The sequence below is a fragment of the Bubalus bubalis genome, chromosome 13 (genome assembly GCF_019923935.1).
Source record: "Bubalus bubalis isolate 160015118507 breed Murrah chromosome 13, NDDB_SH_1, whole genome shotgun sequence".
NCBI lineage: Eukaryota > Metazoa > Chordata > Mammalia > Artiodactyla > Bovidae > Bubalus > Bubalus bubalis.
In genome coordinates, this window is record NC_059169.1 from 75,934,326 (window position 1) to 75,958,655 (window position 24,330).

The 24,330-nt window shown below is 45.6% G+C and overlaps 1 protein-coding gene across 7 annotated transcripts in view; it reads left to right on the forward strand.

Annotated features, from left to right (window-relative positions):
* The window catches only part of ENOX1 (ecto-NOX disulfide-thiol exchanger 1), a 303,170-nt gene that overhangs the window by 121,315 nt on the left and 157,525 nt on the right, over positions 1 to 24,330 (forward strand). For all 7 annotated transcript variants that reach the window (XM_044926837.2, XM_044926836.2, XM_044926838.2 and 4 more), the window contains exons 5-7: positions 497 to 703; positions 4,843 to 5,076; positions 18,057 to 18,269. In XM_044926837.2, the coding sequence (XP_044782772.2) occupies positions 497 to 703; positions 4,843 to 5,076; positions 18,057 to 18,269 (654 nt within the window). The remainder of the gene's footprint in view (positions 1 to 496; positions 704 to 4,842; positions 5,077 to 18,056; positions 18,270 to 24,330) is intronic.

The following is a 24,330-nucleotide window of genomic DNA, read 5'->3' on the forward strand; positions in this document are numbered from 1 at the left end:
TTCAGGCCTGCTGTTTCCCAGCCAAGTAAGTACTGTGCCCGCTTTCCGGCTGTTTCCCGTTCTGCCTCGTCGCTCCATTGTACCCCAGAAAGACAAAGCAGATAACCAGCCTCAGGTTTCCAGCATGTTGTCATTTCATCATGCTTTGTAGTTTCTGAAAGCTTCCCCCCACAGCCCCCGCCAGTTCTCTGGGCCTCTGTATTATGAAGGAGAAATGAAATTATGCTCACATTTGCTTTATCTCTGTTCATGGACGGGCATAGCCACTCTGTAGAAAGGAGCAGAGAGGAACGGAGAGGTGGGAAGGAGGCAGGCACTGGAAACCTGACACCCCCATCCATGTCCGTTGCTCTAGACGTTCATCATTGCTCAGAATAGAGAAAGTTAGTCTGCGAGTGTGACTTTTGTCAGGTGAACCAGAGAAAAGAAAAATAAAATAAAATAGAGCAAAAATAAGTAAAAGGCAAAACACCCTGTGTTTGGTTGTGATTCTCAGATCTTCCACCCCCCTCCACAAGAGAACGACCTCCCGGGTGTAAGACTGTCTTTGTTGGAGGCTTACCGGAAAACGCCACCGAGGAGATCATCCAGGAAGTCTTTGAGCAGTGCGGTGACATCACAGCGATTCGGAAAAGCAAGAAGAATTTCTGTCACATCCGCTTCGCCGAGGAGTTCATGGTTGATAAAGCCATTTACCTTTCTGGTACTTTGCATTACATAAGGGTTTTTTTTCCCCCAGCGCTTTGGTGATGTTTTGTGATATTAATATGAGCGTATTCCCTTTGGCCTTAATGTGCAATAAAAGCGCTCACAATTTGGGGCTGGAGAGGAGGGATTCTGCCTTTTCCCCCCGGGTGCCAGAACCTCGAAGTCTGTGAGCGCACCTCTAGGCTGCAGGCGTGGGTTTCCTACCATCCAGGCTTTAGGGATTCCATTGGCTTTCTAATCAATGTCCTCAAATGCTTATTAACTAAGAAGCAATATTATGACTACCGAGGACCGCTGTTATTATCAGATGTAATTCTCGAGGGGAATACAGCCCTCTCTCAGCGTAATTTCAGTTTTTCAGAAGTGGTTCACTTTCTAGACAGCAGGGCACCGGTTTAAGATCAGTGCCTTACAGGAGGTGGTCCTGGCCGAAGGCAGGCCCAGTCTCCCTCTGTTTGCTCGCGCACTTAGCCTCTAAGCCCACCCACCAGCCCTGCTTCTCTGGTGCCATTTACAGGCGGTTTTTACAGATGTCGAAACTAGGAATGTAAGGCTGCCTTCCATTGGGTGGGTGTTGGAGCAAGTGTATGTGTTCCCAGTGAATTTAAGGTTCTCCCTCCATCGCGAAAGAATTTGGAGACGAAGTGATAGGTACAAAGTGGATTTATTTAGAGAGAAACACACTCCGCAGACAGAATGAGGCCATCTCAGAAGGTGAGAGAGAGCCCTGAAATATGGCATGGTTCGTTTTTAGGAGCTGTTATTTTATAGGCTAATGAGTGGGAGGATTATTTGAACTATTTTAGGGAAGGCGTGGAGATTTCCAGATATTGGGCCACTGCCCACTTTTTGACCTTTTATGGTTGGCCTCAGAATTGTCCCAGTGCTAGAGTGGTGTGTCATTTAGCATATACTAGTATATTACACTGAGCATATGATAAGGCTCGAGGTCATGTCATTCTTTAAGGGGTTGTGCCCTACTCTCTTCCCATCCTGTTTCATACGGAGCCTGTCAACAAGGTCTTTGCCAAGTCTAAGAATCGCAGAGCATTCGAAGGACATCTTTTTGGATTTAATTCACTGCTATTCCTTCCCTCTCTTTCTTCATCTGCACGTTTCAGTCTGTCACTCTGCATACCACCTCCCTCTTCCTGAAGCAAAGCTAGTGAGGAAAGGTGAGAAAAGAATAGGAAAAAAAAAATCTGAACATTACTACCAGGTTTTCTTAACTTCTGCAGTCAGCCCCTGCTGCTGCTGCTGCTGCTGCTAAGTCGCTTCAGTCGTGTCCAACTCTTTGACCCCATAGACGGCAGCCCACCAGGCTTCCTCGTCCCTGGGATTCTCCAGGCAAGAACACTGGAGTAGGTTGCCATTTCCTTCTCCAATGCATGAAGAAAGAGAAAGTGAAGTCGCTCAGTTGGGTCAGACTCTTTGCAACCCTATGGACTGCAGCCTACCAGGCTCCTCCATTCATGGGATTTTCCAGGCAAGAGTACTGGAGTGGGTTGCCATTGCCTTCTCCGCCGTCAGCCCCTATGGCCATCAAATTCTCTTGCAAACCCCAGAAGCCTTGGGGTTATTCCAACACTGCAGAGATATCCCTGTGCTAAATAGTGACCTGGGGAATTTTAAAACCTTTATTCCAATAAAACCTGACAAACTGGGGCAAAAACCTAACAGTATTCCAAAATGGAGATGGAAGACAAAACATAGAAATATTGTACAGCATACATGTTTCTTGCAACTCTTGAGCTACAGCATCAGAGTAATCTATTAGACAACCAGGAAGTCTGTTGAGTGCTTGGCACTGGGTTTCACATGCCTCGTGCAAGATAACCTCTCTTGGAGCCTCTGTTTTCTCATCTGCAAAATTGAGACAGTAACAGTGCTACCTCATCAGATGATTATGAGGAATAAATCCAAATAATGGGAATAATGGATATTAAGCACCTAGCAGGACATACGCAGCATGGGAACCATTCAGTAAGTGGTTGTTTTTAACACAAATATCCTGATAATGATAAAGTAGGACTGGTTTCTCAGTAGCCTTGCCCTGGGAATTCAGATTCTAATCACAGCTCTACCAATATAACTGTGACTTTATCCCACCTTATTAAATGAAGGAGTTAGAATAAATCAGAGGTGCTTTTCAACACCAACATAGCACAATGTTTAGACCCAATCAGAAACCTCATAGTACACTACCAGAGATGAACAGTTCCAAATTTAGGCACTTGAAAGTCCCAAATTTATGCCTTGATGCTATATATTATTTTTTTCAAGCTCTGACCTGGGCCCCCTCCTGACTGCCCCTTGGCAGCAGAAGGAGCCCACAGCAAAGGCCTCACCTCCAGCGTCCCCTGCCCGGGTGCAGCATCGTCCTGGGAAGATCTGAAGGGCTGATTGGGAGGGGCAGGAAGTCAGACAGGCTGCCCCTCCTGTGTGCAAGCTTTACTGCAAGCCGGAGCCCAGCTGGATGGCCTGTCTAATTTTAGGACCATGATCACATCTGACGGTCAAGTTAAATTTAGACTCGGCCTCATCATAGGCTCTTTTAAGAGCCTTAATGATGGTATTTGGGTGAACGAGGGGGTGCTTTCTGGAAGCAGAAATGTCTGAAAAGTGATGTTCTGGACCCAAGCAGGAGAAAGTTTCTTGGCCATTTGGGACAGCTGGCCAGTCTTAGGCCATTCTGCCTGCTCAGCTGTTAGGTATATATTACCACAGCCTGCTGGTTTGTTAAGTGCTCCACGGCCCACAGCCAAGATACACTCTGCTTTAGCATTAATACTGCTCCTCTGTGATCAGTATTGATAGGTATTGTTATGTCTTCCCATTTTGGGAGAATATCATTTAAACTTGGAAGGGAGACAGTCACAACAGGAATCAGGTGTGAGATCAGTTTCACGTTTGTTAACTTTTCAAAGATGTGAAGTGCCCTCCTGGGGAGGCGCCAGGCCGTCCTGGGATTTTCAGCTCAGTTTCAACCCCAGATACTAGGACGGTCCTCTGAAATTCACCACGAGCGCTCACGCATCAGCGCTGTGCTGCCCGGCATCTCGCAGTGGTGGCTCATGTGTGCAGTCCCCACACGGCAAAAGAGCTCCTTCTGCTCTCTCTTCTGGCAGCCCCCAACAGCCAGGATCCTGCTGGGACCTGAATTTATGTTTCTAAAATCCGAGCACCCCAAACTAAAGAGCAACCTCAAAGCCAGGCCTCCTCCATTTGAAGTTAGGCTGGCGGTCCGGTTGCAGTTCCCGTGTGTGTTGATGTCTCAGCTCCAGTTGCGGCTCATAATCTCTGTAAGTTGTGTAGCTCACAGCAAATCCCCCAGAGACCTCCGGGCCCTTTTTTCTTTTTTTGGTCTAGCTCTGGGTTCTCACACGCGTTCCTGTGGCCTTCAGAGATTGCACACAAACAGTTTGTGCAGTGCTGTGTGCCAGATGAGGTGCTGGAGGGCTGTAAGGAAGGCCTCTTGATTGAAGGTAAAATATTCTCCTGCATGCCCCAGAGGATAAGTGGAAATAAAACAGTATTACCAAATTGCCGTGGTAGTTGTGGCTTTTACAGCTGCCGAGACAGAGAACGGAGTGGCAGAATGAAGCGATAGCCTGTGAGTGAGGCGTGGTAGAATTTACTACTTAGACCTTTTTAAATATCATAGATATTCTTTCTTTACTCACACTCCATCACTTTCTGAAAAGAATGTAAGTGAGCTTACGAGGTAGAGTTACAGTACGTTGAAAATAGAAAATTGAGGCCATAAAAACCAGAGGGGGCTGGTAGAAAAAAAGCTCCCTGCTCCGTTTGTTTGTGAGCTTCCTGGAAGCCAGAGGGAAGAAGGAGTTAGGATAGGTGTCCTGGTTCTTGAGATCATCTTGGTAACACTGGCTTGGAGATCACTTCCCAGCGAAGAGTTTAGCTGCCCATCTGTAACAGATACATCTTGGCCCCGTTCCAAATCGCGGAGGACGGCAGCTTCCCACCTCCCCTGGGAAGGATGTCCTTCTTAAGGGAAAAAGGTCAGCGAGAGCGCCCAGGCTCACCTTGAATGGCCTGGACACGACTGTCGACAGTGGCACGGGACCATGTTCGTGACCCTGTGATGTGACCGGACTCCCCCATTGGTTTCAGGTTACCGGATGCGCTTAGGGTCCAGCACGGACAAAAAGGATTCGGGCCGCCTGCACGTGGACTTTGCCCAGGCGCGCGACGACTTCTACGAGTGGGAGTGCAAGCAGCGGATGCGCGCCCGCGAGGAGCGGCACCGGCGCAAGCTGGAGGAGGACCGCCTGCGGCCGCCCTCGCCACCACCCATCATGCACTACTCGGAGCACGAGGCCGCCCTGCTGGCCGAGAAGCTCAAAGGTAGGAGCCTGGCACCGGCTTCCTCTGAGTCCGCGCATGCCAGCACCCTCCCCAGGCGCCGAGGCCCCGGGCGTCTCTCCTGGCCCTTTGCATCCTGATCTCATAGAGCTGGCGTCACCCACCTGGGCTTCCTCATGCTCCCTGGACAGAGCCCGGCCCTCACCCCTGAGTTCTCCCTGATTGGGTGCCTTCATCACTCAACAAAATTCATGCAAAGACAGGCAGGAGAGCTCCTGTACAACTGCAAAGCAGGCTACCAGGTTCCCACCGTGTTGAATGAGCCCGTGTCTCCTCCTGTGGGGCTGGGCGGTCCCAGGGCTCCTGCTGATCTGTATGGTCTGCACCTCCACTGGGCTCTTAACCAAGCTTCCCCAGAGGCTCATCAGAAACCAAGCTGGGACCCATGCGGGACAGAAGAGAAATGTAGAAGAGGGCCCCTCTGTCTTTAGAGCCAGAGTGGAAGGGACCCTGCTAACAGCTGCAGAAGAATGAGGTTTAGAAGTGAGAGCACTTCATTTCTTTGAATGCTTTCTGTGCTCCTCTCCCGGGTTTGAGACTCTGGGAGAGACAGACAGAGGCTTTAGTACCTGCCGCAGTGAACCACAGATGGTTGGGAAGGGTCCAGATTTTGAAGGTAGGAGGACATGTGTGTGAGTTGTTTCTTTCTTGATCAGAGTTGTTGACCCCAGCAACATGGGTGCACTGTACAGGCAGGTGGCGGTCAACCCCTCCTCAGTTATCCGGCATGTCAGGTTTTAAAGAGAGAACACAGGTCGTGGTCGCTGGCCACACACAAGTGTCTACAAGGAAACAACGTGCTGTGACAAAGCCACCGACACAGTGGTCCATCAGTATGTGAGCAGCACGCTTGGGAACTCAGCGACACGTGAGCGTGATGTTGAGGGAGGTGTCAAGAAAGCTTTCACAGAGGAGGCGGAGCTTGAACCTTGCAAGAGAAACAAGAATTCCCCCCCACCAGGGGAAGAAAGGGTCCAAAGGCATTCTTGTCAGAGGCGGGAGCCCTAGGAAAAAAGACACAGGGAAGCAGATGGGGAATTGGGCACAGAAACAGGGAGGCACGTTGCCTCCTCTGGGGAACATGAGAGCCACTTGGAAGCTCACAGGAGTGAAGGTGATGCTGGGAACCCACTGTGGGGCCAGACGGGGGAGCCCCGAGGGCTGCCGCTGGATCTGGGCTTTGTTCCATAAACAGTGCAGAAGTCATGAAGGACTCTTAGGAGAGGAGAGATGTGATTTATCCTTGGGAGTGTTTTAGAGCCTAGCTGGCAGTGTTCAAAGTGGATTGTGTGTTTTCACTAAAGGAAACTTGAAAAGCTGCCCCAGACCTATTTTTGGAAGATAAAAAGTTGACATTCTATTTTTTTTTTAAAGAATTTTTTAAAATCATTTATTTATTTATTCATTTACCTTTGGCTTCCCTGAGTCTTTGTCGCCGCACATGGGCTTTCTCTAGTTGCGGTGAGTGGTCGCTACTCTGCACTTGCTGTGCGCAGGCTTCTCGTTGCTGTGGTTTCTCTTGTTGCAGAGCTCAGGCTCTAGGGCGGGCTTAGTTGCCCCACAACCTGAAGAATCTTCCCAGATCAGAAATTGAACCCGCATCCCTTGCACTGACAGGTAGATTCTTAACCCCTGGGCCACCAAGGAAGTCCTAAAAAAGAATTAAAAAAAAAAAAGACTTCTGCTTCTAGTCTTCATCCTCTCCTCTGGCCTTGGGGACCCTTAATCAGATGTAATTGCCACTGAAATGCCCCTCTGAAACTGTGGACCTGGAAAATTTTTTGAAAAACGCACCTTCGGAGAGCTGTGAGTTGAGTTTATTCAGTGTCTTACTGAGGACTGCAGCTCAGAAGACAGCCTCTTAAGATGGCTCTGAGGAGCTTTTCCAGAGTTACAGGTAAAGGAGGAAGTGTATGCGTGATTTTGGTGAAGGGGCTACCTGCCACCAAGCAGGCATCTCAGTACAAGGTTGCTGCTAGTCACGAGGAACAGACATCTTGGTAAACGGTTTTAGTACTTTTCTCCGTGAGGGGCAAGGCAAGAATCTGGGCTCATGAAACTTCCTCCCGAAAATACCTGCCTATCTGGAGGTCCGTTCTGCCGGTGTTCCCAGAGCACAGAGTGCCACGTGCCTAATCCCTGCTCTGAATTCCTTTCAGGCTGTGTTGAAAGTCAGCAGCTGCGGTGCCCAATGACTTAGGCCTTGTGGAACTTTCTTCAGTTGACATAACCGTGGAGTCCCTCTTACCAATGCCCCTTGGCACGTGCTCTGGCTCTCTGCAAAGGCGAGCCCTGCCATCATGAATACATAGGCTGTGGCTGTCCCTTTAATAAAAAAACATATAAAATGCAAACGTAGACACCCTCTCACTTTTCTGTTCAGACCAGAATCCATAAGGAGTGGGCAGAGTGAGAAAGACCACCCTTCTCAAGCAGGAATGTTGATCTCGGAACAAATAATTTTTCCTTCACTATCCAGCACATTGTCTTCCTGTAGCTCAGACAACTGAAGAATCTGCCTGCAACACAGGAGATCTGGGTTTGATCCCTGGATCAGGAAGATATCCTGGAGAAGGGAATGGCAACCCACTCCAGTATTCTTGCCTGGAGAATCCCATGGACAGAAGAGCCTGGCGGGCTCCAGTCATGGAGTCTCAAAGAGTTGGACACGACTGAGCAACTAACACTGCTGATTACATTGTGTATATCAGTATCACTACTGATACACATTGTGTATATCAGCTAAACGTACTACATCAGCTATGCTGCATTTGATCATGTCCACACCAAGAAGTGACAGAGACGTGCACCCTGCCGCTGTGACCCCGTGGAGGAATTTCAGGAAAGCTTGGCATCTGCATTAATGTTCTTTTTAAGAAGCCAGCGCCAGAGTGTCTGCACGTACAAGCCACACAGCGTGGCCTTTCCTGTAAGAGGATAGCAGACTGGGGTATCCGTTTGGTAAAGTCATTTACAAACCCTGCCATTTCAAAAATATATATTTATATAGAAGAGCATAATATGCAGAATTTAGAAGCGGCACCTTTGCCAAGCACTGTGTGATCCCTTGAGGAGAGAACAGATTGGAAGTTTTAGTAGAGTGCAGTTACAGTAGAATGAACTAGCCTGGACGACATCTCAGGCAACAGTCAGGTAGTATCAAGCTTGACAGTTTCAACCAGAGCAGAGTTTGGAACATAAACAGCATTTAATTGCTTAGGAAATTGGCTGCCTCAGAGAGGAAATCCACTCCATGCTCCTTGTAACACTGAAAAGCCAGACAGGAGGAGCCAAGGAAACTGTTTCCCTGAAGATGATTTTCCTCAATATGGGGATATAAATGCCATCAAGACCTCAGGTAAAATAAGCCTGGGTCAGAAAGGAAATGGAAATGCAATCTGAAAATACCTAATTGGATTTGATTTTTTTTTCCTCCCATGAGAAATCTTGCTATCTCAGGTTTATTACAAGCATTTTTTCCCCTCTTTTATATCATACTTGTTTATCCTTACAATTTTCTTGTGGAAAATCAGCTTTATCCAGCAAAATCTGTACTACCTGAATCTTTTTTAAAAAAGCTTTTATTTTGTATTGAGGTATAGCTGATCAACAATGTTGTGGTCATTTCAGGTGAATAGCAAAGGGACTCAGCCATACCTATACATGTATCCATTCCCCCCAGACTTCCCTCCCATCCAGGCTGCCACATAACAGTAGAGTTCCCAGTGCTATACACCAGGTCCTTGCTGGTTTTCCATTTTAAATATAGCAGTATGTACACGTCCATCCCAAACTCCCTAAGTATCCCTTCCCCTCAACCTTCCCCTCTGGCCAAGTCTTTGTTATGACCCACAAGGCCCTCCATGTCCTGCCCAGTGTTAAAACTATGCTTAATAGTAGATGCTCAGTAGGTTATTCCATTTCTCTCTTCCTTCGCTGTCGGGAGTGTGTGAGCATGTTGCATTTCCGGCCACAACACCAGGAATGAAAGCATGGGGAGGGCATGGGGACATGCCCTCAGCTATCATTCATTCACTCCACACGCATCCCTGAGCGCTCTGCTGGACCCCTGACACTGTGAGGCCAGGGGAACACAAAGCCCCTGCCTTACAGAGTTTGCGTTTAGTTGCGGTTTACTTGAGTGATCCAGGCATTTACAAAGCACTGTTCTGGGATGAGAGATGGCCAACCTCCTGGGACCAGGTAGCCCCGTTCCAGTGACCTCTGGGCCTTCTGAAGTCAGACGAGACACTGAGTTGCAACTGTGTAGTGTCTAAGGCACCAAACGCCCAACGTCTGTTAAGGTTAATGCAGATTCTAAAAAAGAAAATTAGTGGGCACCCCGCGGATTAAATAGACATCGTTCTGAGACGATTCCACTTAATGAAGACTGACTAGAAAGTAACTTCTCACAGATGCAAAGTTTATAGCACGGCTTTGAGAAAGTGAGAAGGGGCTCAATACCAGCATAATTGTGCTTTATTGGAGACGGTAGCACCCGGCAGATGAGATAATGAATTTCTGCCTTTCTAAGACAGACCATCCACCCCGGGAGGAGCCTTGTGTTTGGACTGTGGAAGGAAGAGATTGATTAGACAGTGAGGAGAGATGATTTCCTGATTCATGGGGGGATTTCTCCTGGCAAGAGCATTTCAAAGTTTTTGTGTACTATTCCCCCTTTTAGAAAACTTCACATAATCTTTCACCATGTGATGAAAGAATGGTTTCTCTCGGCCTCAGGTGAAGTTTTACAAAGCTTTACAAGCAGTGTCCTTGGGACTCCCTGTTTCCCATGTGTCATCCAGGATACAGTCTTCCTGGGATCAACATTCCTAATTTCCAAGGACTTGTCTCTGATTTGCATACGGAATGGCCCCGAAACAGCCTAGCAGAGGAAGAAAGGGTGGAAGAGGTTGCCAGCGTCTTACTGAGATGGTTGTCAACATTTATGGTTCTAAGAAAGAAAGAATCAATAATGCTATGAGCCAAGTGGAAATTCCATTAGCTGAAAGCCGGACTTCCTTCTCAGGACACAGGAGATGTGAAGCATGGGAGCCTGTTTGAGAATCACTTCTTTGGCATTACTGACCTTCACAGAGGCGAGATGGGCCATTTCATCTACTCACATTTTGCCTGATCCAAAAGCAGGAATAATCAGTGCATGTTCATGTGCTAAATCTGAGAGATTGTGTGTGTGAGAGAGAGAGAAACAGAGAGTGAGCTTGTAGGGTAGGGTTGTTGTTGTTATTTAGTCACTAAATTGTGTCTGACTCTGACTCTTTGTGACCCCATGAACTATGGCCTGCCAGGCTCCTCTGTCCATGGAATTCTCCAGGCAAGAACACTGGAGTGGGTTGCCATTTCCCTCCTCCAAGGGATCTTCTGAACCCAGGGATTGAACCTGCGTCTCCTGCATTGCAGACAGATACTTTACCGCTGAGCCACCGGGTAGGGGGGAAAGTATTAATCATCTCTGTAGCTTTTCATGCTATCCGTGATCTGAAGGGTAGGTGAGGTACCACGCCTTCTGATGGTTAATTGAGCAGCCAGAGATGGAGCTTTGTTTTGGGATGTCCATGTTTTAGGAACACATGGTAAAATTTGGGGGATGTTGTAGTGCCATCCTGAAATAGCCATTCTGCCTGGATCAATATGTACACCTTAAGTTATCTCTACCTATCAAGCCAGAAACCAGGGACAATTTTATAGACACATCATTCAGTATGTTTGTGTGTGCGTCCACCCCCATTTCTTTGAAAAGCATTGTAGAATGTCTTACTTTTTTCCTCTCATTCTTGGGACATTTTGTTCAAATGTGAACTCTCCCTTCCTATCGTTCCTTTCTGGACCCGCCAGAAATCAGGTTCCACTAACGCATTTCAGTTTTCATATTCAGGGTTCATTGTCTTGGCTCTTGTCCTGCCTATGTATATAATTAATTTATTTATTTTAATTGAAGGATGATTACTTTACAGTATCGTGATGGCTTTTTGCCATACATCAGTGTGAATCGGCCAGAGGTATACATGTGCCCACCCCCCCAATCCTGAACCCACCCTCCCTCCCCACCCCATCCCTCTGGGTGGTCCCAGAGCCCCAGCTTTGGGTGCCCTGCTTCATGCGTCGAACTTGCACTGGTCATCTGTTTTACATATGGTAGTGTACATATTTCAGTGCTCTTCTCTCAAGTCATCCACCCCTGCCTTCTGAAGTTCAGGGCCAGATCTCCTCTGCCCACAAAGAGGGAGAAGAAACTGCTTACCGGTTTGATTCCTTTTCCCCTTCCCCTTCATTGTCTGTGCATCCATTTGATTAAAGGTCACCGAGTGCCCACCTGTTGGGCCCTGGGCTCTGTGCCCTGCCTGGGGTTTCAGATACAACCATGGCGTGGGCCCTGCCTCCGAGGAGCTTATAGTCAGTGGTTGCTCGAGGATGCCGTGACAATGGAATCATGACTGTCTTACAAATATGAAATGAACATGTGTCAGTGATTTTATTTAAGGCATTAATTAATGAGAGAACGAGTAAGATGTTAAAACTGGTTCAAAAGAGAGTTTGCTTTGTAAAGACTTACATTTTCTTTTGGACAAAAATTTATTTTCATTATTACAGAGAAGAATTATTTGCATTATCAGTTTTCACAATTTACGTTGTGTCCCTAAAGCATGGTAAAATAGCCTAGTCAATGACAGTTGGAGATTCACACCCCAGTAAAATCAGAAAACCCCAGAGGGTCCTCCAGTCTGGCATTCCATCGAAAAAATCTGCTGCGCTCTCAGTGCCCATTTCCAAGACTTTGACTTATTTTTCACATTCTTTTTCTGGCATAAGGATGACTGATGTTTAAGCCACTGTTCTTTAAGTGGGAGTGGAGGGTTTGCGGACAGAGATTCATAAATCTCACGGGAGTCACGTGAAGATCTTTCAGTATTCTCCCCTCTCTCAGATGCCCCTTTCCATTTCCGGTTTTCATGATCTTTTGCAGTTAGGTAAGCTCCTAACCAGTTTCCTTGGTTTTTATTGAGTAATTTCTTCCAGGTCTTCTCCAGTTTCAATGTGCATATGAAACACTTGGATGAGGATGCAGATTCTGAGTCAGGAGGCCTGAGTAAGGGTGAGACTGTACTTTCAACACGCCCCAGAATGAGGCTCATGCTTATGGTCTTTGAATAGGAGAGATGTATCCCATATGTGAGCTTCCCAGGTGGCGCTAGTGGTAAAGAACTCACCTGCCAGTGCAGGAAACAGCTGATCCCTGGTTCTGAAACATCCCCCCTTGAGAAGGACATGGCAACCCACCCAGTATTCTTGTCTGGAGAATCCCATGGACAGAGGAGCCTGGTGGGCTACAGTCCAAGGGGTCACAAAGAGTCAGACACAACTGAAGCAACTTAGAATGCAGGCATGTATCCCATGTGCAATTTTTAAAATGCCTACTGCGTGCCTCATGCTGAATACACATGAGAAAGGGGGATAGGGAGAGAGGTTGACAAATTCTGAAGTAACTAGAAATAAAATGAACTGGGTATGGATTCAGGTAGCAACATTGAAGTGTGACCATCATTATAATATTCTTTAGTCCTCACAAAGCTAAGTCATTCCCTTCCCAGAATTAAAAAGCTAAATACAAGGTTAAATGCAAAGGTTATTACTTTTCCAGAATTAAAAAAAAAAAAAAGAAACTTTCAAAAGATTTTTAAGTCATTGGATAAGCTGGTTAGCTTACTGTGGAAGACTTCTGTGTAATTTTCTGAGATCACTCTTAACTTTCATTGCTAATGGAAATAACCTCAGAGGCCTGAAGGATAAAAGGACCAGCCAGCCTAAGTGCCATGAGAACATTTATCTCTGGTGGACAACGTGAAAATACTCTTCAACATGAAATTAAAATGTTTATTATCAACTCTTGACCATTGGACTTGCTGTAACTTTCCAGTACTAATGCACTACAAATCTATTAGACACAGAGTGTAATGAAATAAAGTACAAAGGGGAAAACTCAGAGTGAACAGAAGGTTTAAATATGTCTTGGAAATTTTCTTCTCATCCTGACACTTCAGAGGTTTAGAAGGCCAGTTGGTACATGAACCAACAATTACTGTACAGAATGACTAATGTTTTAATAGCAGGATATGTAAGGAATTGTGGGAACATTAGCAAAGGGATCCTTGATTCATGTTAGGGTTACAGGAAAGCTTCCTTTATGAAAAGCACTTAGGCTGACTCTTGAGGGAAGCAGACCAGTTAGCTGGGTCGACCAGGATCTCCAGGGACCCTAGGATGAGTACACAGCACATGCAGAATTAGGGAGACAAGGGCAGGGTGCTTAACTCATTTTTAACTGTTTTTTTTTTTTAGTTTTTTTGCAGAAACTAATATCTGAGGCTGGCTATTTTTATTTTGACCGGCCAAAAAAATAATTCTGTTATTTTATTAACACTTGACGGGTTATTATATGCAATAGTTACACCTGGCACACCCGTGTAAAGTCTTCTAATTTTCATGAAATGTTGTCTTCAATCCACTCATATGTAGAAGCAAAGGAAGTCCAGCACCATGACTTTCATTTTCACTTTTCGTGTCAGAATCAATCACTAAGGTTTTTTGTCTTTTTGTTGTTCTAATATTCACATTGTCTGAATCAGAACTATATTCCGAAGAACTGGCATCTTCTGAAACACTAGTATATATGTCACTCAGACAATCAAGGTATCTGCACAAGATTCACTAAAAAATTCTTTTTCATTCAAAGTTTTGCAATGCATCATTTTTGAAAATTTATAATATACACAAGGCTGGAACAGAAACCTAATGGAGCAAAATGTGAAAGATAATGACAATCATAATTTGTACAGTGAACCCTTGATCAATTTTAAGCTCAAACAACTTCGCCCGGTGATGTTCATGGTATCACTCTCTGAAAACGTATTGATAAGTCTCCAGTCCATACTGTTCAGGTAACAAAAGAGATATTACTATATCTCTGGTCAAAACTGTGTTAACAAAGAGGACCATGACAAAGGAACAGCTAATGGATTGAAAGGGGAAATGCCAATCAAGGGAGGCCATGGAACAAATGATTGCAGTAATCCAGGTGTGACATTGCGAGGTCCCTGATTAGGAAACACTGGAGAATTTTTAGTGAGCAAATAAATGGCCCATGTGAAAGTGAAAGTCGCTCAGTTGTGTCCGACTCTTTGCAACCCCGTGGGCAGTAAATAGCCCGTCAGGCTCCTCTGTCATGGAATTCTCCAGGCAAGAACACTGGAGTGGGTTGCCATTCCCTTCTTCAGGGGATCTTCCTGACCCAAGGATTGAACCCAGGTCTTGTGCATTGCAGGCAGATTCTTTACCGTCTTATCCACTAGGGAAAACCAGATGGTCCATAGTCGCTCCATAATATGCAAACTTTCCCAGTTCTTAGTGTGAAGAAGATGTGTTTGACCATTCTCTTTTCTAAAGGGCACTAATGTTCAGAGTTAAGTCCAAGCGTGTTCACAAAAACTGTTTGGAATTTTTCTAATTGCATCTTGGATGTGATTTTTATGAGCCGTGTTAATTTCTTTCCACATAAATAGCTTTAATAGTGCTGCAATCTATGTCCTGTTTAAATTAGTTTATATTGTTTTCTGTTTTCTTAGTGATCTTTCCCCTGAAGGCAGAATTGAATTTTCATTTGGATATTGAAAATGACCACTCCCAACACACTCATGTAGCCATTCAGAAGGAGCTGCCGGCTTAGTCTTAATTAATATAAATTCACTTCTTGCATGGCAACAAATATTGACTAGACTTAACCAATCACATGTTAACTAATGTTTTCATGGTTAATTTAAATGTAGTGCATCAGTCATCCATGAGTCTGCCACAGAAAATTCAGAAATGATGAAACTGGAAGTTTTCAAAACTATATACTAAGCCATATGTACATATGTATATGATATATACAACATATAATATGTATTGTATTTTATTCACATATATTGAGAAAATGGAATCTGCCTACTATTGCTTGTTATGACAATAGCAAGTCTCTTGCCTACTTACTTTTTCACTGCTTTTTCATTGTGTATTTTTAATTGCTTAATCCTAAAATTGCTCTCTCTCTGAAAACTATGTATTAACTATAATCTACTGGTGAACTTACACTTTAGGTCTAAGAGTGAAGAGCAATAAAATGTGGCTTTTAGATCATTTGAGCAAACATCTGTTTTTAAAATTTAAGTGTGTTCTTCCTGACACTAAGGGTATTTATGATCTGTGTAGCCACAAGCAAGAGAAGAAAAACCGTGCCCATTCATGGGTGAAAGGAAGATGGGGCCCCGTTGTTTGTGCATGCTCGCTCGCTCTCTCTCGTTGTCTCTCTCTCTTGCTCTCTCTCTGTCTCTCTCTCGGAAGCCCCATAACAAAAACGTTTAGGATTTTTCTTTGTGTTACACAGAGATGAAAATGTCACAGCAAAGGGGGAGAATGGTCCATGAAGTCAAGAGTTCCCTTTTCTGTTGTTATCTTTTAAGAAGCCGGGGGCCAGGTAGAAAAGATTTCTTAAAGGCATCAGGTATATTTCTGCTGTCTTTTTGGAGGCCCATTCTCCTAACATACATGGGCAGGAAGAGAGGCAGAGAGTGGAAGGGAGGCAGAGTTTATTCTGACTGTAAGTGTCTCAGTGGGGCTCCCACAAGCATCATGCTAAATTTTGGGCCTCTCCTCGGGCTGAACACGGTGTTAAGTTGTATGATGGACTCTGTACTAGCCTGCTCCGATCCATGAAATGAAATAAGAAACTCGTGCAGCTGGAGTTCACTAAGGGTTGAACTCAGACTGAAATCCCAGAGTTAGCAGAACTGTGTGGGCCAGCCGTGACGCTGAACGCGTGCACATGCTCGCTCAGCGGCAGGTTGAAATTGGCAAGGAAACTGGAGTCCTTCCTGTGCAGGCTGCCCTGTGGGCCTTCCTCAGGCCAGTTATCTCCTCGGATCAAAGCGTGAGGGCCCCGGGGGCAGGTTTGCTCAGGAATAAAGCTTTGATCCCCAAGCCCAGACGGGGACCACCTGGGCGGGAGAGGACTAGAGATGGTGGCCCATCAGCAGCGCGATTTCCAGCCTGGAGAGGGCAGAACCCGCTCCACGGGCACGGGTCAGGCTAGCCTGCCTACGTACAGTACACGTACTTCTGGGGCAGGCAGCAGCCGCAGCCGTGAAGTCGTGCCCTGGTTTGGGAGGGGATGCCTGGGAGAAAAGGGATTAAGGGTTTTTCTGTAGCACTCTGCAAAACTCAGAAAGCACTCTGCAAATGCACGCTTCGTATGGGGTGTAAAATACTAACAGTGCCTGATTAGAAAACGTCTGGGTAGTAAAATAAAATAAGATTCCTTTGCTAAATATGAATCACCCTCTATCTGTTCATCTGGAGTGTGTGTGCATATATGTATGTATGTGTGTGTGTGAATATGGATTTGTGTGTATGTATATATGACCAATATATAATATATAAACAATAGTGCACACACATACACAGCGTATAAGGATGTCTCTGGTGTTCCTCTAATGGAAGGAACATAGTAGCCGCTCTGTATTTGTCAAATAAATGAGTAAGTATCTGAATCTTTTAGTCTTAATTTTCCTCCTGATATTTAGGACCCTGACTCCGTTTCCTTGGAAAATGCAGGATATTTTTGTTTTCTTTATTTTTACAATAATTCTTATTGAAGTATAATTAATTTATAATGTGTTCGCTTCTAGGATATTTTTCATAAATTATGTTTTTAGAGGCTAGAAAAATACAAAAATGAAAGACTTCTCAAGTTTAGAAAACAAGCCCAGCGCTTGCAGCAGTAGGATTGATTTATGTTGTAATAACTGACATACAACTTCCGGTTCCAATTAATCACCTCCAAACTTACTTTTTTCCCATGTCTAAGCCGTACAACAGAGATCTGCTCCAGTAACTGTTTGCAAACAGGCAAGTCTATTTGCTTTCTTTTGAAATGAACTTTATCACTTACTTTACAGGTGGAACCTCCTGGCCTCTACCCCAAGCCCCATACTCCTAAATCAAATACAAATGGATCTCTAGCAGCCTTCCCCAACACACACACTGACCCCAACACCCCCCAGAAACAGGTCCTCTTTTGTTGAAAGCATGGAAATGGTCTAGTTTTCACCATAATCAAATATGTTATAGTAAACCTAAAGCGAAATTGGTTTTGAACTGCAGCAGAACAAGAATTTGACCTATTGCTACTACTAGCTTGGGAACAATATCTTACATCATGACTACTTTTAAAAGTAATTTCACCCGTCATCCACATCCTGACCATAACTCAGCAGATCCTAAGTCAGAAAACTGATATTGCTGTATGCCGTTACCAATAAAAGAATAAGGAAATCAACTGGAGGCCAAACAGGTAACAGTTTTTTGAGCCAGTCTTGAGAAAGAGAAATCTGGGTTTGGTGGAAGAATGCAGCTGTGTCATATTTCAAAGGATCCCCAGAACAGATCTCCTGAAACTGGGCTCACCAAGTTGGTAGTCTGAGGGTAAGCCACTCTTTGTTTCTTGGGTGGCTTTGTAGTGCCGTGCAGTGAGATGAGGAAAGAGAAGCTAAGTGATGAGGGAACCATTAGTTGCAGGAAAGCTCACAAGGTCAAGTTGTGGCCATTAGTGGCTCAGAGGGTGAAGAATCTGCCTGCAATGCGGGAGACCCGGCTTAGATCCCTGGGTTGGGAAGATCTGGAGAAGGGAATGGCTACCCACTCCAGTATTCTGGCCTGGAGAATTCCATGGACAGAGGAGCCTGGCGGGCTACAGTCCATGGGGTCTCAAAGAGTCGGTCACGATTCAGCAACTAACACACACTCACATATACACAGGATGGACTGTGCTATGCCTTTGGAGAGGACCCGAAGTGAAAACCAAGACCTTGCCTTGGCATGATTTGAACTTGGTGGTCTTCCGTTTGCAGACGACAGCAAGTTTTCAGAGGCCATCACGGTGCTGCTGTCCTGGATCGAGCGAGGGGAGGTGAACCGGCGGTCCGCAAACCACTTCTACTCCATGGTGCAGTCAGCCAACAGCCACGTGCGCCGGCTGATGAACGAGAAGGCCACCCATGAGCAGGAGATGGAGGAGGCCAAGGAGAACTTCAAAAACGCCTTAACCGGCATCCTCACTCAATGTAAGTAAGACTTCTGGGGGCCATCTCTTTTTGTCGTGATGTTGCCTTTTCTTGTGTACTCATTTTTTTTTTCCCATTTGGGGGTAAGTAGTCCCATAGTTTCCCATCTTACTCCATACCGAATGGCCAAACCTCATAACCAGTTTCATGTTCTGTGGCATCTTGGAGGAACACGGACCCCGCCCTGAGAGCTTACTTCTCAAGGTGAGCAGCGTTTCTGTAGCTTTTCCGCAGAACACCCCGTCCGGGCCCCAGGGCAGGGTGGACAGATGCTCCCATGCCTGCTGGACCCTCCGCAGTCCACACCACCCCTCAGGGCAGCCACCCTCCCCCGTAGGCTGGGTACGCAGAGCCCACGTCCTCCCTGCGCTGAGAGTAGAAGCAGCCCCAGAACACACAGTCCTCGTTATCCTTGGGCTCTGTTTAGGAGGAAGGTCAGACAGACTCCTCCTCAGGATCCTTTTCATGTGGGGTGAGCCTTGGCTGTGAACACGGGCGACTCAGGAGCAGAGATCTTTCGGTGCTATTATTTTTTTTTGGTCCTTTCTTCATTGAAAAAGCAAGTTGCCTTCACCGCTTAATGCCGGTGATCATTCCCATCTAGATCCTAAACTGATGAAAGGGTGTAAACAGGGCTTTCTCATAGAACAATGGTTAGGGTAATTACCCAGGGCTCTATTAAAAAAAAGGACGGATTTTTTTTTTTTTTTTATGGGCATGCTCTCTGTGTCTGTGGCCGCATGCATCACAGCTGCTGATGTGCCCGCGCCTGGTAAAAGCCGCTGAATGGCACTGTAACAATGCCACGCTCCATTCCACACCAGGTGCAGGGTCCCACACAAGACGTGACACATGCAATTTACATACTCATTCTGAGGATAAGTATTATTTTCAATGATACACTATGCCAAAATACCCATCACCTCTTTCATCAGTATAAACTCCAGCAATAATGTGCCTGATAGGATGGAAAGAGAAAAGGGAAGGAAAAACCAGAAGCCTCACTGTAAATGTGTTTTATTTGACTTTGTTGTCAAAAGACCATTTTTGCTGCAGTGTCAAATAACTCCCAAACGTAAACTCTGATAAGTGACCAGATATCCAGCATGACACCAACCTAGGACACCTGTCTTTACAGGAACAATAGAACTGGTATATCTCATAGACGTCACCGTCAGACCACCTTCCCTAGATTCCCTGATGGTGAGCAATGACCTTTTACCTGGCTGTGTATGCCCAGCAGTTCTGAAGTTTGGGTTACTAGAGCTAGGATAAATACACTAACACCCAGACCACCTGTAAAGGAGAGAAGCAGAGAATGGATCTCGTAGGTGGAGGGGGGGTAGGGTGGGTTGGTAACAGAAAGCAGGAAAGGCCACACCAATTCTAATAATACAGCCTCTGCAAAGTTGAGGCAAGAAGCCAGCTGCCTGAATAGTAGAATGATCACCGATTACCCTTTGCTTACTGGCATCAGTTTTAAATAAATCCCCATTCCTATGCAGTTTATCGTCCCACTGGGCAGGGAAGATTCGATCCTTGACTCTCACAAGGAATATAGGAAGGCGTTAGAATAGGGGAGGGCTTTCGTTTTTTCTGGCAGTATCTTTTGCAACAAGCCCCTGTTAAAAACAAGCACGCGATCATGTGGCTGAGTGAACAGGACATGTCCAACCTTACACAGGTAGAAGCGGGCCAAGGTGTGAAACCACTGAGAGACAGATAGACAGGTCTAGCATGTGGGAATACCAACACCAGCTTGTTACTCCTGATTAAGGCTGAACCGGATCATGGGACTGAGATCTGCAGCCGTGGTGGGCTCCCTGATGCTGACCTGGGGGTTGAGCTTCCAGCCACAGGCAGCACCGAGGACCACAGGCAGCACTGAGGACCACAGGCTGCTTCCCGCAGAGCCTGTATCTGTATGTGCCACATCACATGTGGAGAAGCTGATGGAAATGAGTACAGGTGACCCTCGAGTGACGTACATGTGATGAAAAATCCGAGTGTAGCTTTGCAGCCGGCCCTCCCTGTCCTGGGTTCCATATCCAAGCATGGATGATGCCATATTGTAGTACAGGATATGTGAGTGGACCCACACAGCTCAAACCCGTGTTAGTCAAGGGTTCACTGTGTTCTGTCCAGGCAAGCGGATTTACTTTCTCCCTCCCTGAAAAGGAGAGAATGAAGGGCCAGAGCAAGAGATTTAGGAGGAAGATCCCGTCTCATGGAAATCATAGGAATGGAGATTACTCTCAAGACACCGCTTAGGCACCTCACCTGTACAATATCAAAAGTTCAATTCTTGCTTTTAATCTTCAAACCTGCCCCTCTTTGGGTTTTTCCTTCCCATTTTACTAATTCTCAGACTCAGATCCTGTTGAGTACTTTTCACACCCACCATCTCCCACCACCAAAGCCCATCTAGGCTATCGGGAAATCCCATTGTTTCAACATTCAAATTAGCCCACTTTTCTTCATTTTCACTATAGCCTTTCAAGTGCAGGCTGCCTGAACGATGATGGTGTCTGGGAGTAATAGAAACCCCCCACCAAACTTGATCTTAACAAATGGAGAGTTTTTGTTTTACATACGGTGAAACCCAGATTGTTGGCACTGGTTTGGTAGTTGAAGAGCGCCAGGCCTGAGGTTTCTGTGACGTTATTAGCTTTCTTAGATAGTTGTCTAAGAGGGCTGCTGTTTCTCCTGCCATCACTTCTTTTTTTACTAGCTGGAATCACAGAAGAAAAAGGAGAGGAAGAAAGAGGAAAGGGTTGTACCTTTAAAACAGAAAAGCAAAACTTGCCAAAAAGTCCCCAACAGGCTTCTATTTATGTCCTGTTGTGCAGAAGTATTACATGTAGCCATGCCAAGCTATTTATACAAGGAAAATGGGAAATAGACTCTTTTGACTGGACCCATTGCCCTCCAGAATAAAACTGGAGTTCAGGTAAGGAAGGAGGGAAGAATGGCTGCAGGCAGACATTTTGCAGTTTCTGCCATGTGTGATTCTTCCCTTTCCACCTTACTCCAGCTCAATCTATTTTTCACACATCATCTGACATAATTCAGAGCACATCTTCTCCACTGAAATCCCTTGAGTAGATTCCCATTGCACTTAAAATAACATTCATCTTCCCAAGCTCACTGTGCTTGCCTCTTCTGCGTCAGCTTTCGCTCGACTCACGAGGCATCATCTCCATTGGCCTTTTTCCTGCTGAGCCCATCAAAGCTCCCTCCCATCTCTGAGCCTCTACACATCCATTCCCTCTGTCTGATGTTCTCATCCTTGCAGTCTGCAATCTTGAATCCTCATCCTTTCAGTCCTGGCTGTAAGACCATCCTATCAGAGAGGCCTTCCTGATCTCCCCTCTCCTAACAGGCTCGCCATTCATATTTCATCAGTCCTTCAGAGCACTTATCCAAATGGGTGCATGCTAAGTCACTTCAGTCATGTCTGACTCTTTGTGACCCTGTGGACTGTAGCCTACCAGGTTTCTCTATTCATGGGATTCACCAGGCAAGAATACTGGAGTGGTTTGCCATGCCCTCCTCCAGGGGGATATTCCCGACCCAGCGATGGAACCTGCATCTCTTATGTCTCCTGTGTTGGCGGTTGGGTTCTTTACCCCTAGCACCACCTGGGAAGCCCATTCAAATGGGTATAATTTGATAAATTGTCTGGTTATGATTATTATTATAAGCATCACAAAGGAAAAGACATGTGTCTCTTAGTCACAGATGTGTATCAGGCGCCTGGGATGTGGAAATATGCAAGAAATATTCCATGGGTGAGTGAGTGAGTGAATATGAATGAGTGCATTGGAAGGAAGACAGGAAGTAAGCCTGAAACAGTGAGCTAAGACGTTTCCAGGAACCTCCCAGAAGAGTTTTTCATCAGTGTTAGTCCTGTCTGTAGAGTTTTCACCTTGCATGTATAATCAAACAAACTGAATAGAGAGCTCACCAGCTATGCTTTTGTTGGAGATTGCTACATTTTACCAGACTTGGTCACAGGCCAGAGGATATAAGAAGAGTTGAGGTAGCAAAATAAACACCAAATTTCACATTGACATCTCCCAGTTGTCACCGTCTGACAGCCTGTGCATTCCGCATCTCCCTGTTACTATTTGAGAGATTCCTCCGTAACCCTGTAATTTGATCCTGGAAGTATTTCGGCAGCCGACAGAGAAGGTGAAAAGCCCAGGTGAACTTGACGGCCCCCAGGGCTGTCCAAGGGCTACAGGCCTCAGCCGGAAGGCCTGGGAGGCCTTCGAGTGAATCGTCAATAGCCAGGACCCTTGAGGGTGACTTGAAAATATGCAGATCCTTTCAATGTGAGCCTCAGCTGGAGTTAGACCTCTGAGATAGAACGGGAGCATTGCACAGCTCACTGAACAACCAGAATTTTCCATTCATTTCTGTGTGCTGTTACAAAGATGGCAATTCCCCAGATGCAAAAGGGATCCAGGTTCTAACATGAAATTCGTCATGAAAATGTTACTGGTAACCTGGCTAACGTGGTAGGTATGTGTACATTTCATCCGCCTTTGAATTTTGAAATAGATCTTGTTTCAGGTCTGGTGGAGTTAATGTTTCTCGGTCTGCACCTCATTTTCTGCTTCCCCAGCTGGCTTCAGGCTGAGTTTGGTATCCATAGAGCTGCCTCTAAAGTAATAGCTGCTGAAGTCCACAGCAGTCTTCATACTTGTCACATTTTCCAAAAGCAGAACCAGTCAAACCCCCCATTTGTCAGCTTTAATATTCCTGGCAGACACTGCGAGAGCCACATTTGGCTTTCTCGTTTAGAATTAGATTAAGATTGTAAAGCACTAAGATTCAGGAATGACATCTCAGCTTTGACTCTGCAAAGTGGCTGGAAGTCTGCTGGTTATTTGGCAGTGTCTTCCTCCCACTTAAAAGATCCCCACAATTGTTCTAGCATTCCATGGGAGCCTTTCTATTAGAAAGTCAAGTCTCAGGGAGTTGTTCATAGGTAGTTTGGGAGCAGGTCTATTGTTGAACTAACTTATTACAGTAAGTGGGGTTGGCCTGGCATTGAAGGCGGTGTCCATCTAACAACTACCAGGAAAATTCAGGTACATTACAAAGGTCCAAGTGCAGAAAAGTGTGGATGCCTATATAGATTTTGTTGAACAGGGAAAGGGAAATTGCATGAAATGTTAGTCCATTAAGCTGGGTTGAATGCATGTATCTCCTTGCTTTGCTGATCACATTTGTCCTTGTTTTCATATTTGAACAAATAGCATTTGCTCAAAGGGGAAAAAAAATCAAGAGCCATGAATAATAATGTAAAGTTGTGATTTATTTCAAGGTCTGCATCAGAGGCCAGCAGTTACCTTCTAGCTTTGTTGGTATTCAGTTCCGCCAACATTTATTTAAGTTCTGACTTTCTTCCTGTCTCCAGCCTTCACCCCAGGGTGGGCTATGTAATTATAATCCAACGGGCATTGTTTCCATGTGGGCCCTGGTGTATCGTGTCAAAGGGCAGCAGCTAAACCCAACCAGAGTTTGGGGAGTACAGCAGCCACTCGTATTTTGGATCATTTTCCACCTCTGACCATGAATGTGCAGTTTTCCAGGATGTTTAGGTGAGAGCCTCTTTTATCCTGCTGGGGCCCCTGGGTCTTTCCCTTCCTTTCAAGGCCAGCTGGATAGATTCTCATTTACTAGATATAAAGAAAGGGAAAAAGACAATTCAATGCAGGTGAATCATCTCATCCTTATGCCATTTTATTCTCACATCATCCTTTTTTCATCTTTATGTCATCTCTTAACCTGCCCATTGAGCAGAAACTCCTCCTGGTTTCCCAAGTGAGAGACTTTCAGGTTTTGATCTTCTTCGCTTTTTAAACATTAATACCTCTGAGGAAACTCCCCATAGGCCTGCCTGAGTTCAGTTTTTCAGTTACGAGCAAAGCTTGTCATTTCAAAGCTCAGAGAGAAACTGTTTATAAAGTTGAGGAAGCATGTTCTACGGCCCTCAATTATTAATATGCATGCCAAGATGATCAATTGGGCATGCCTTGTTACAACACGC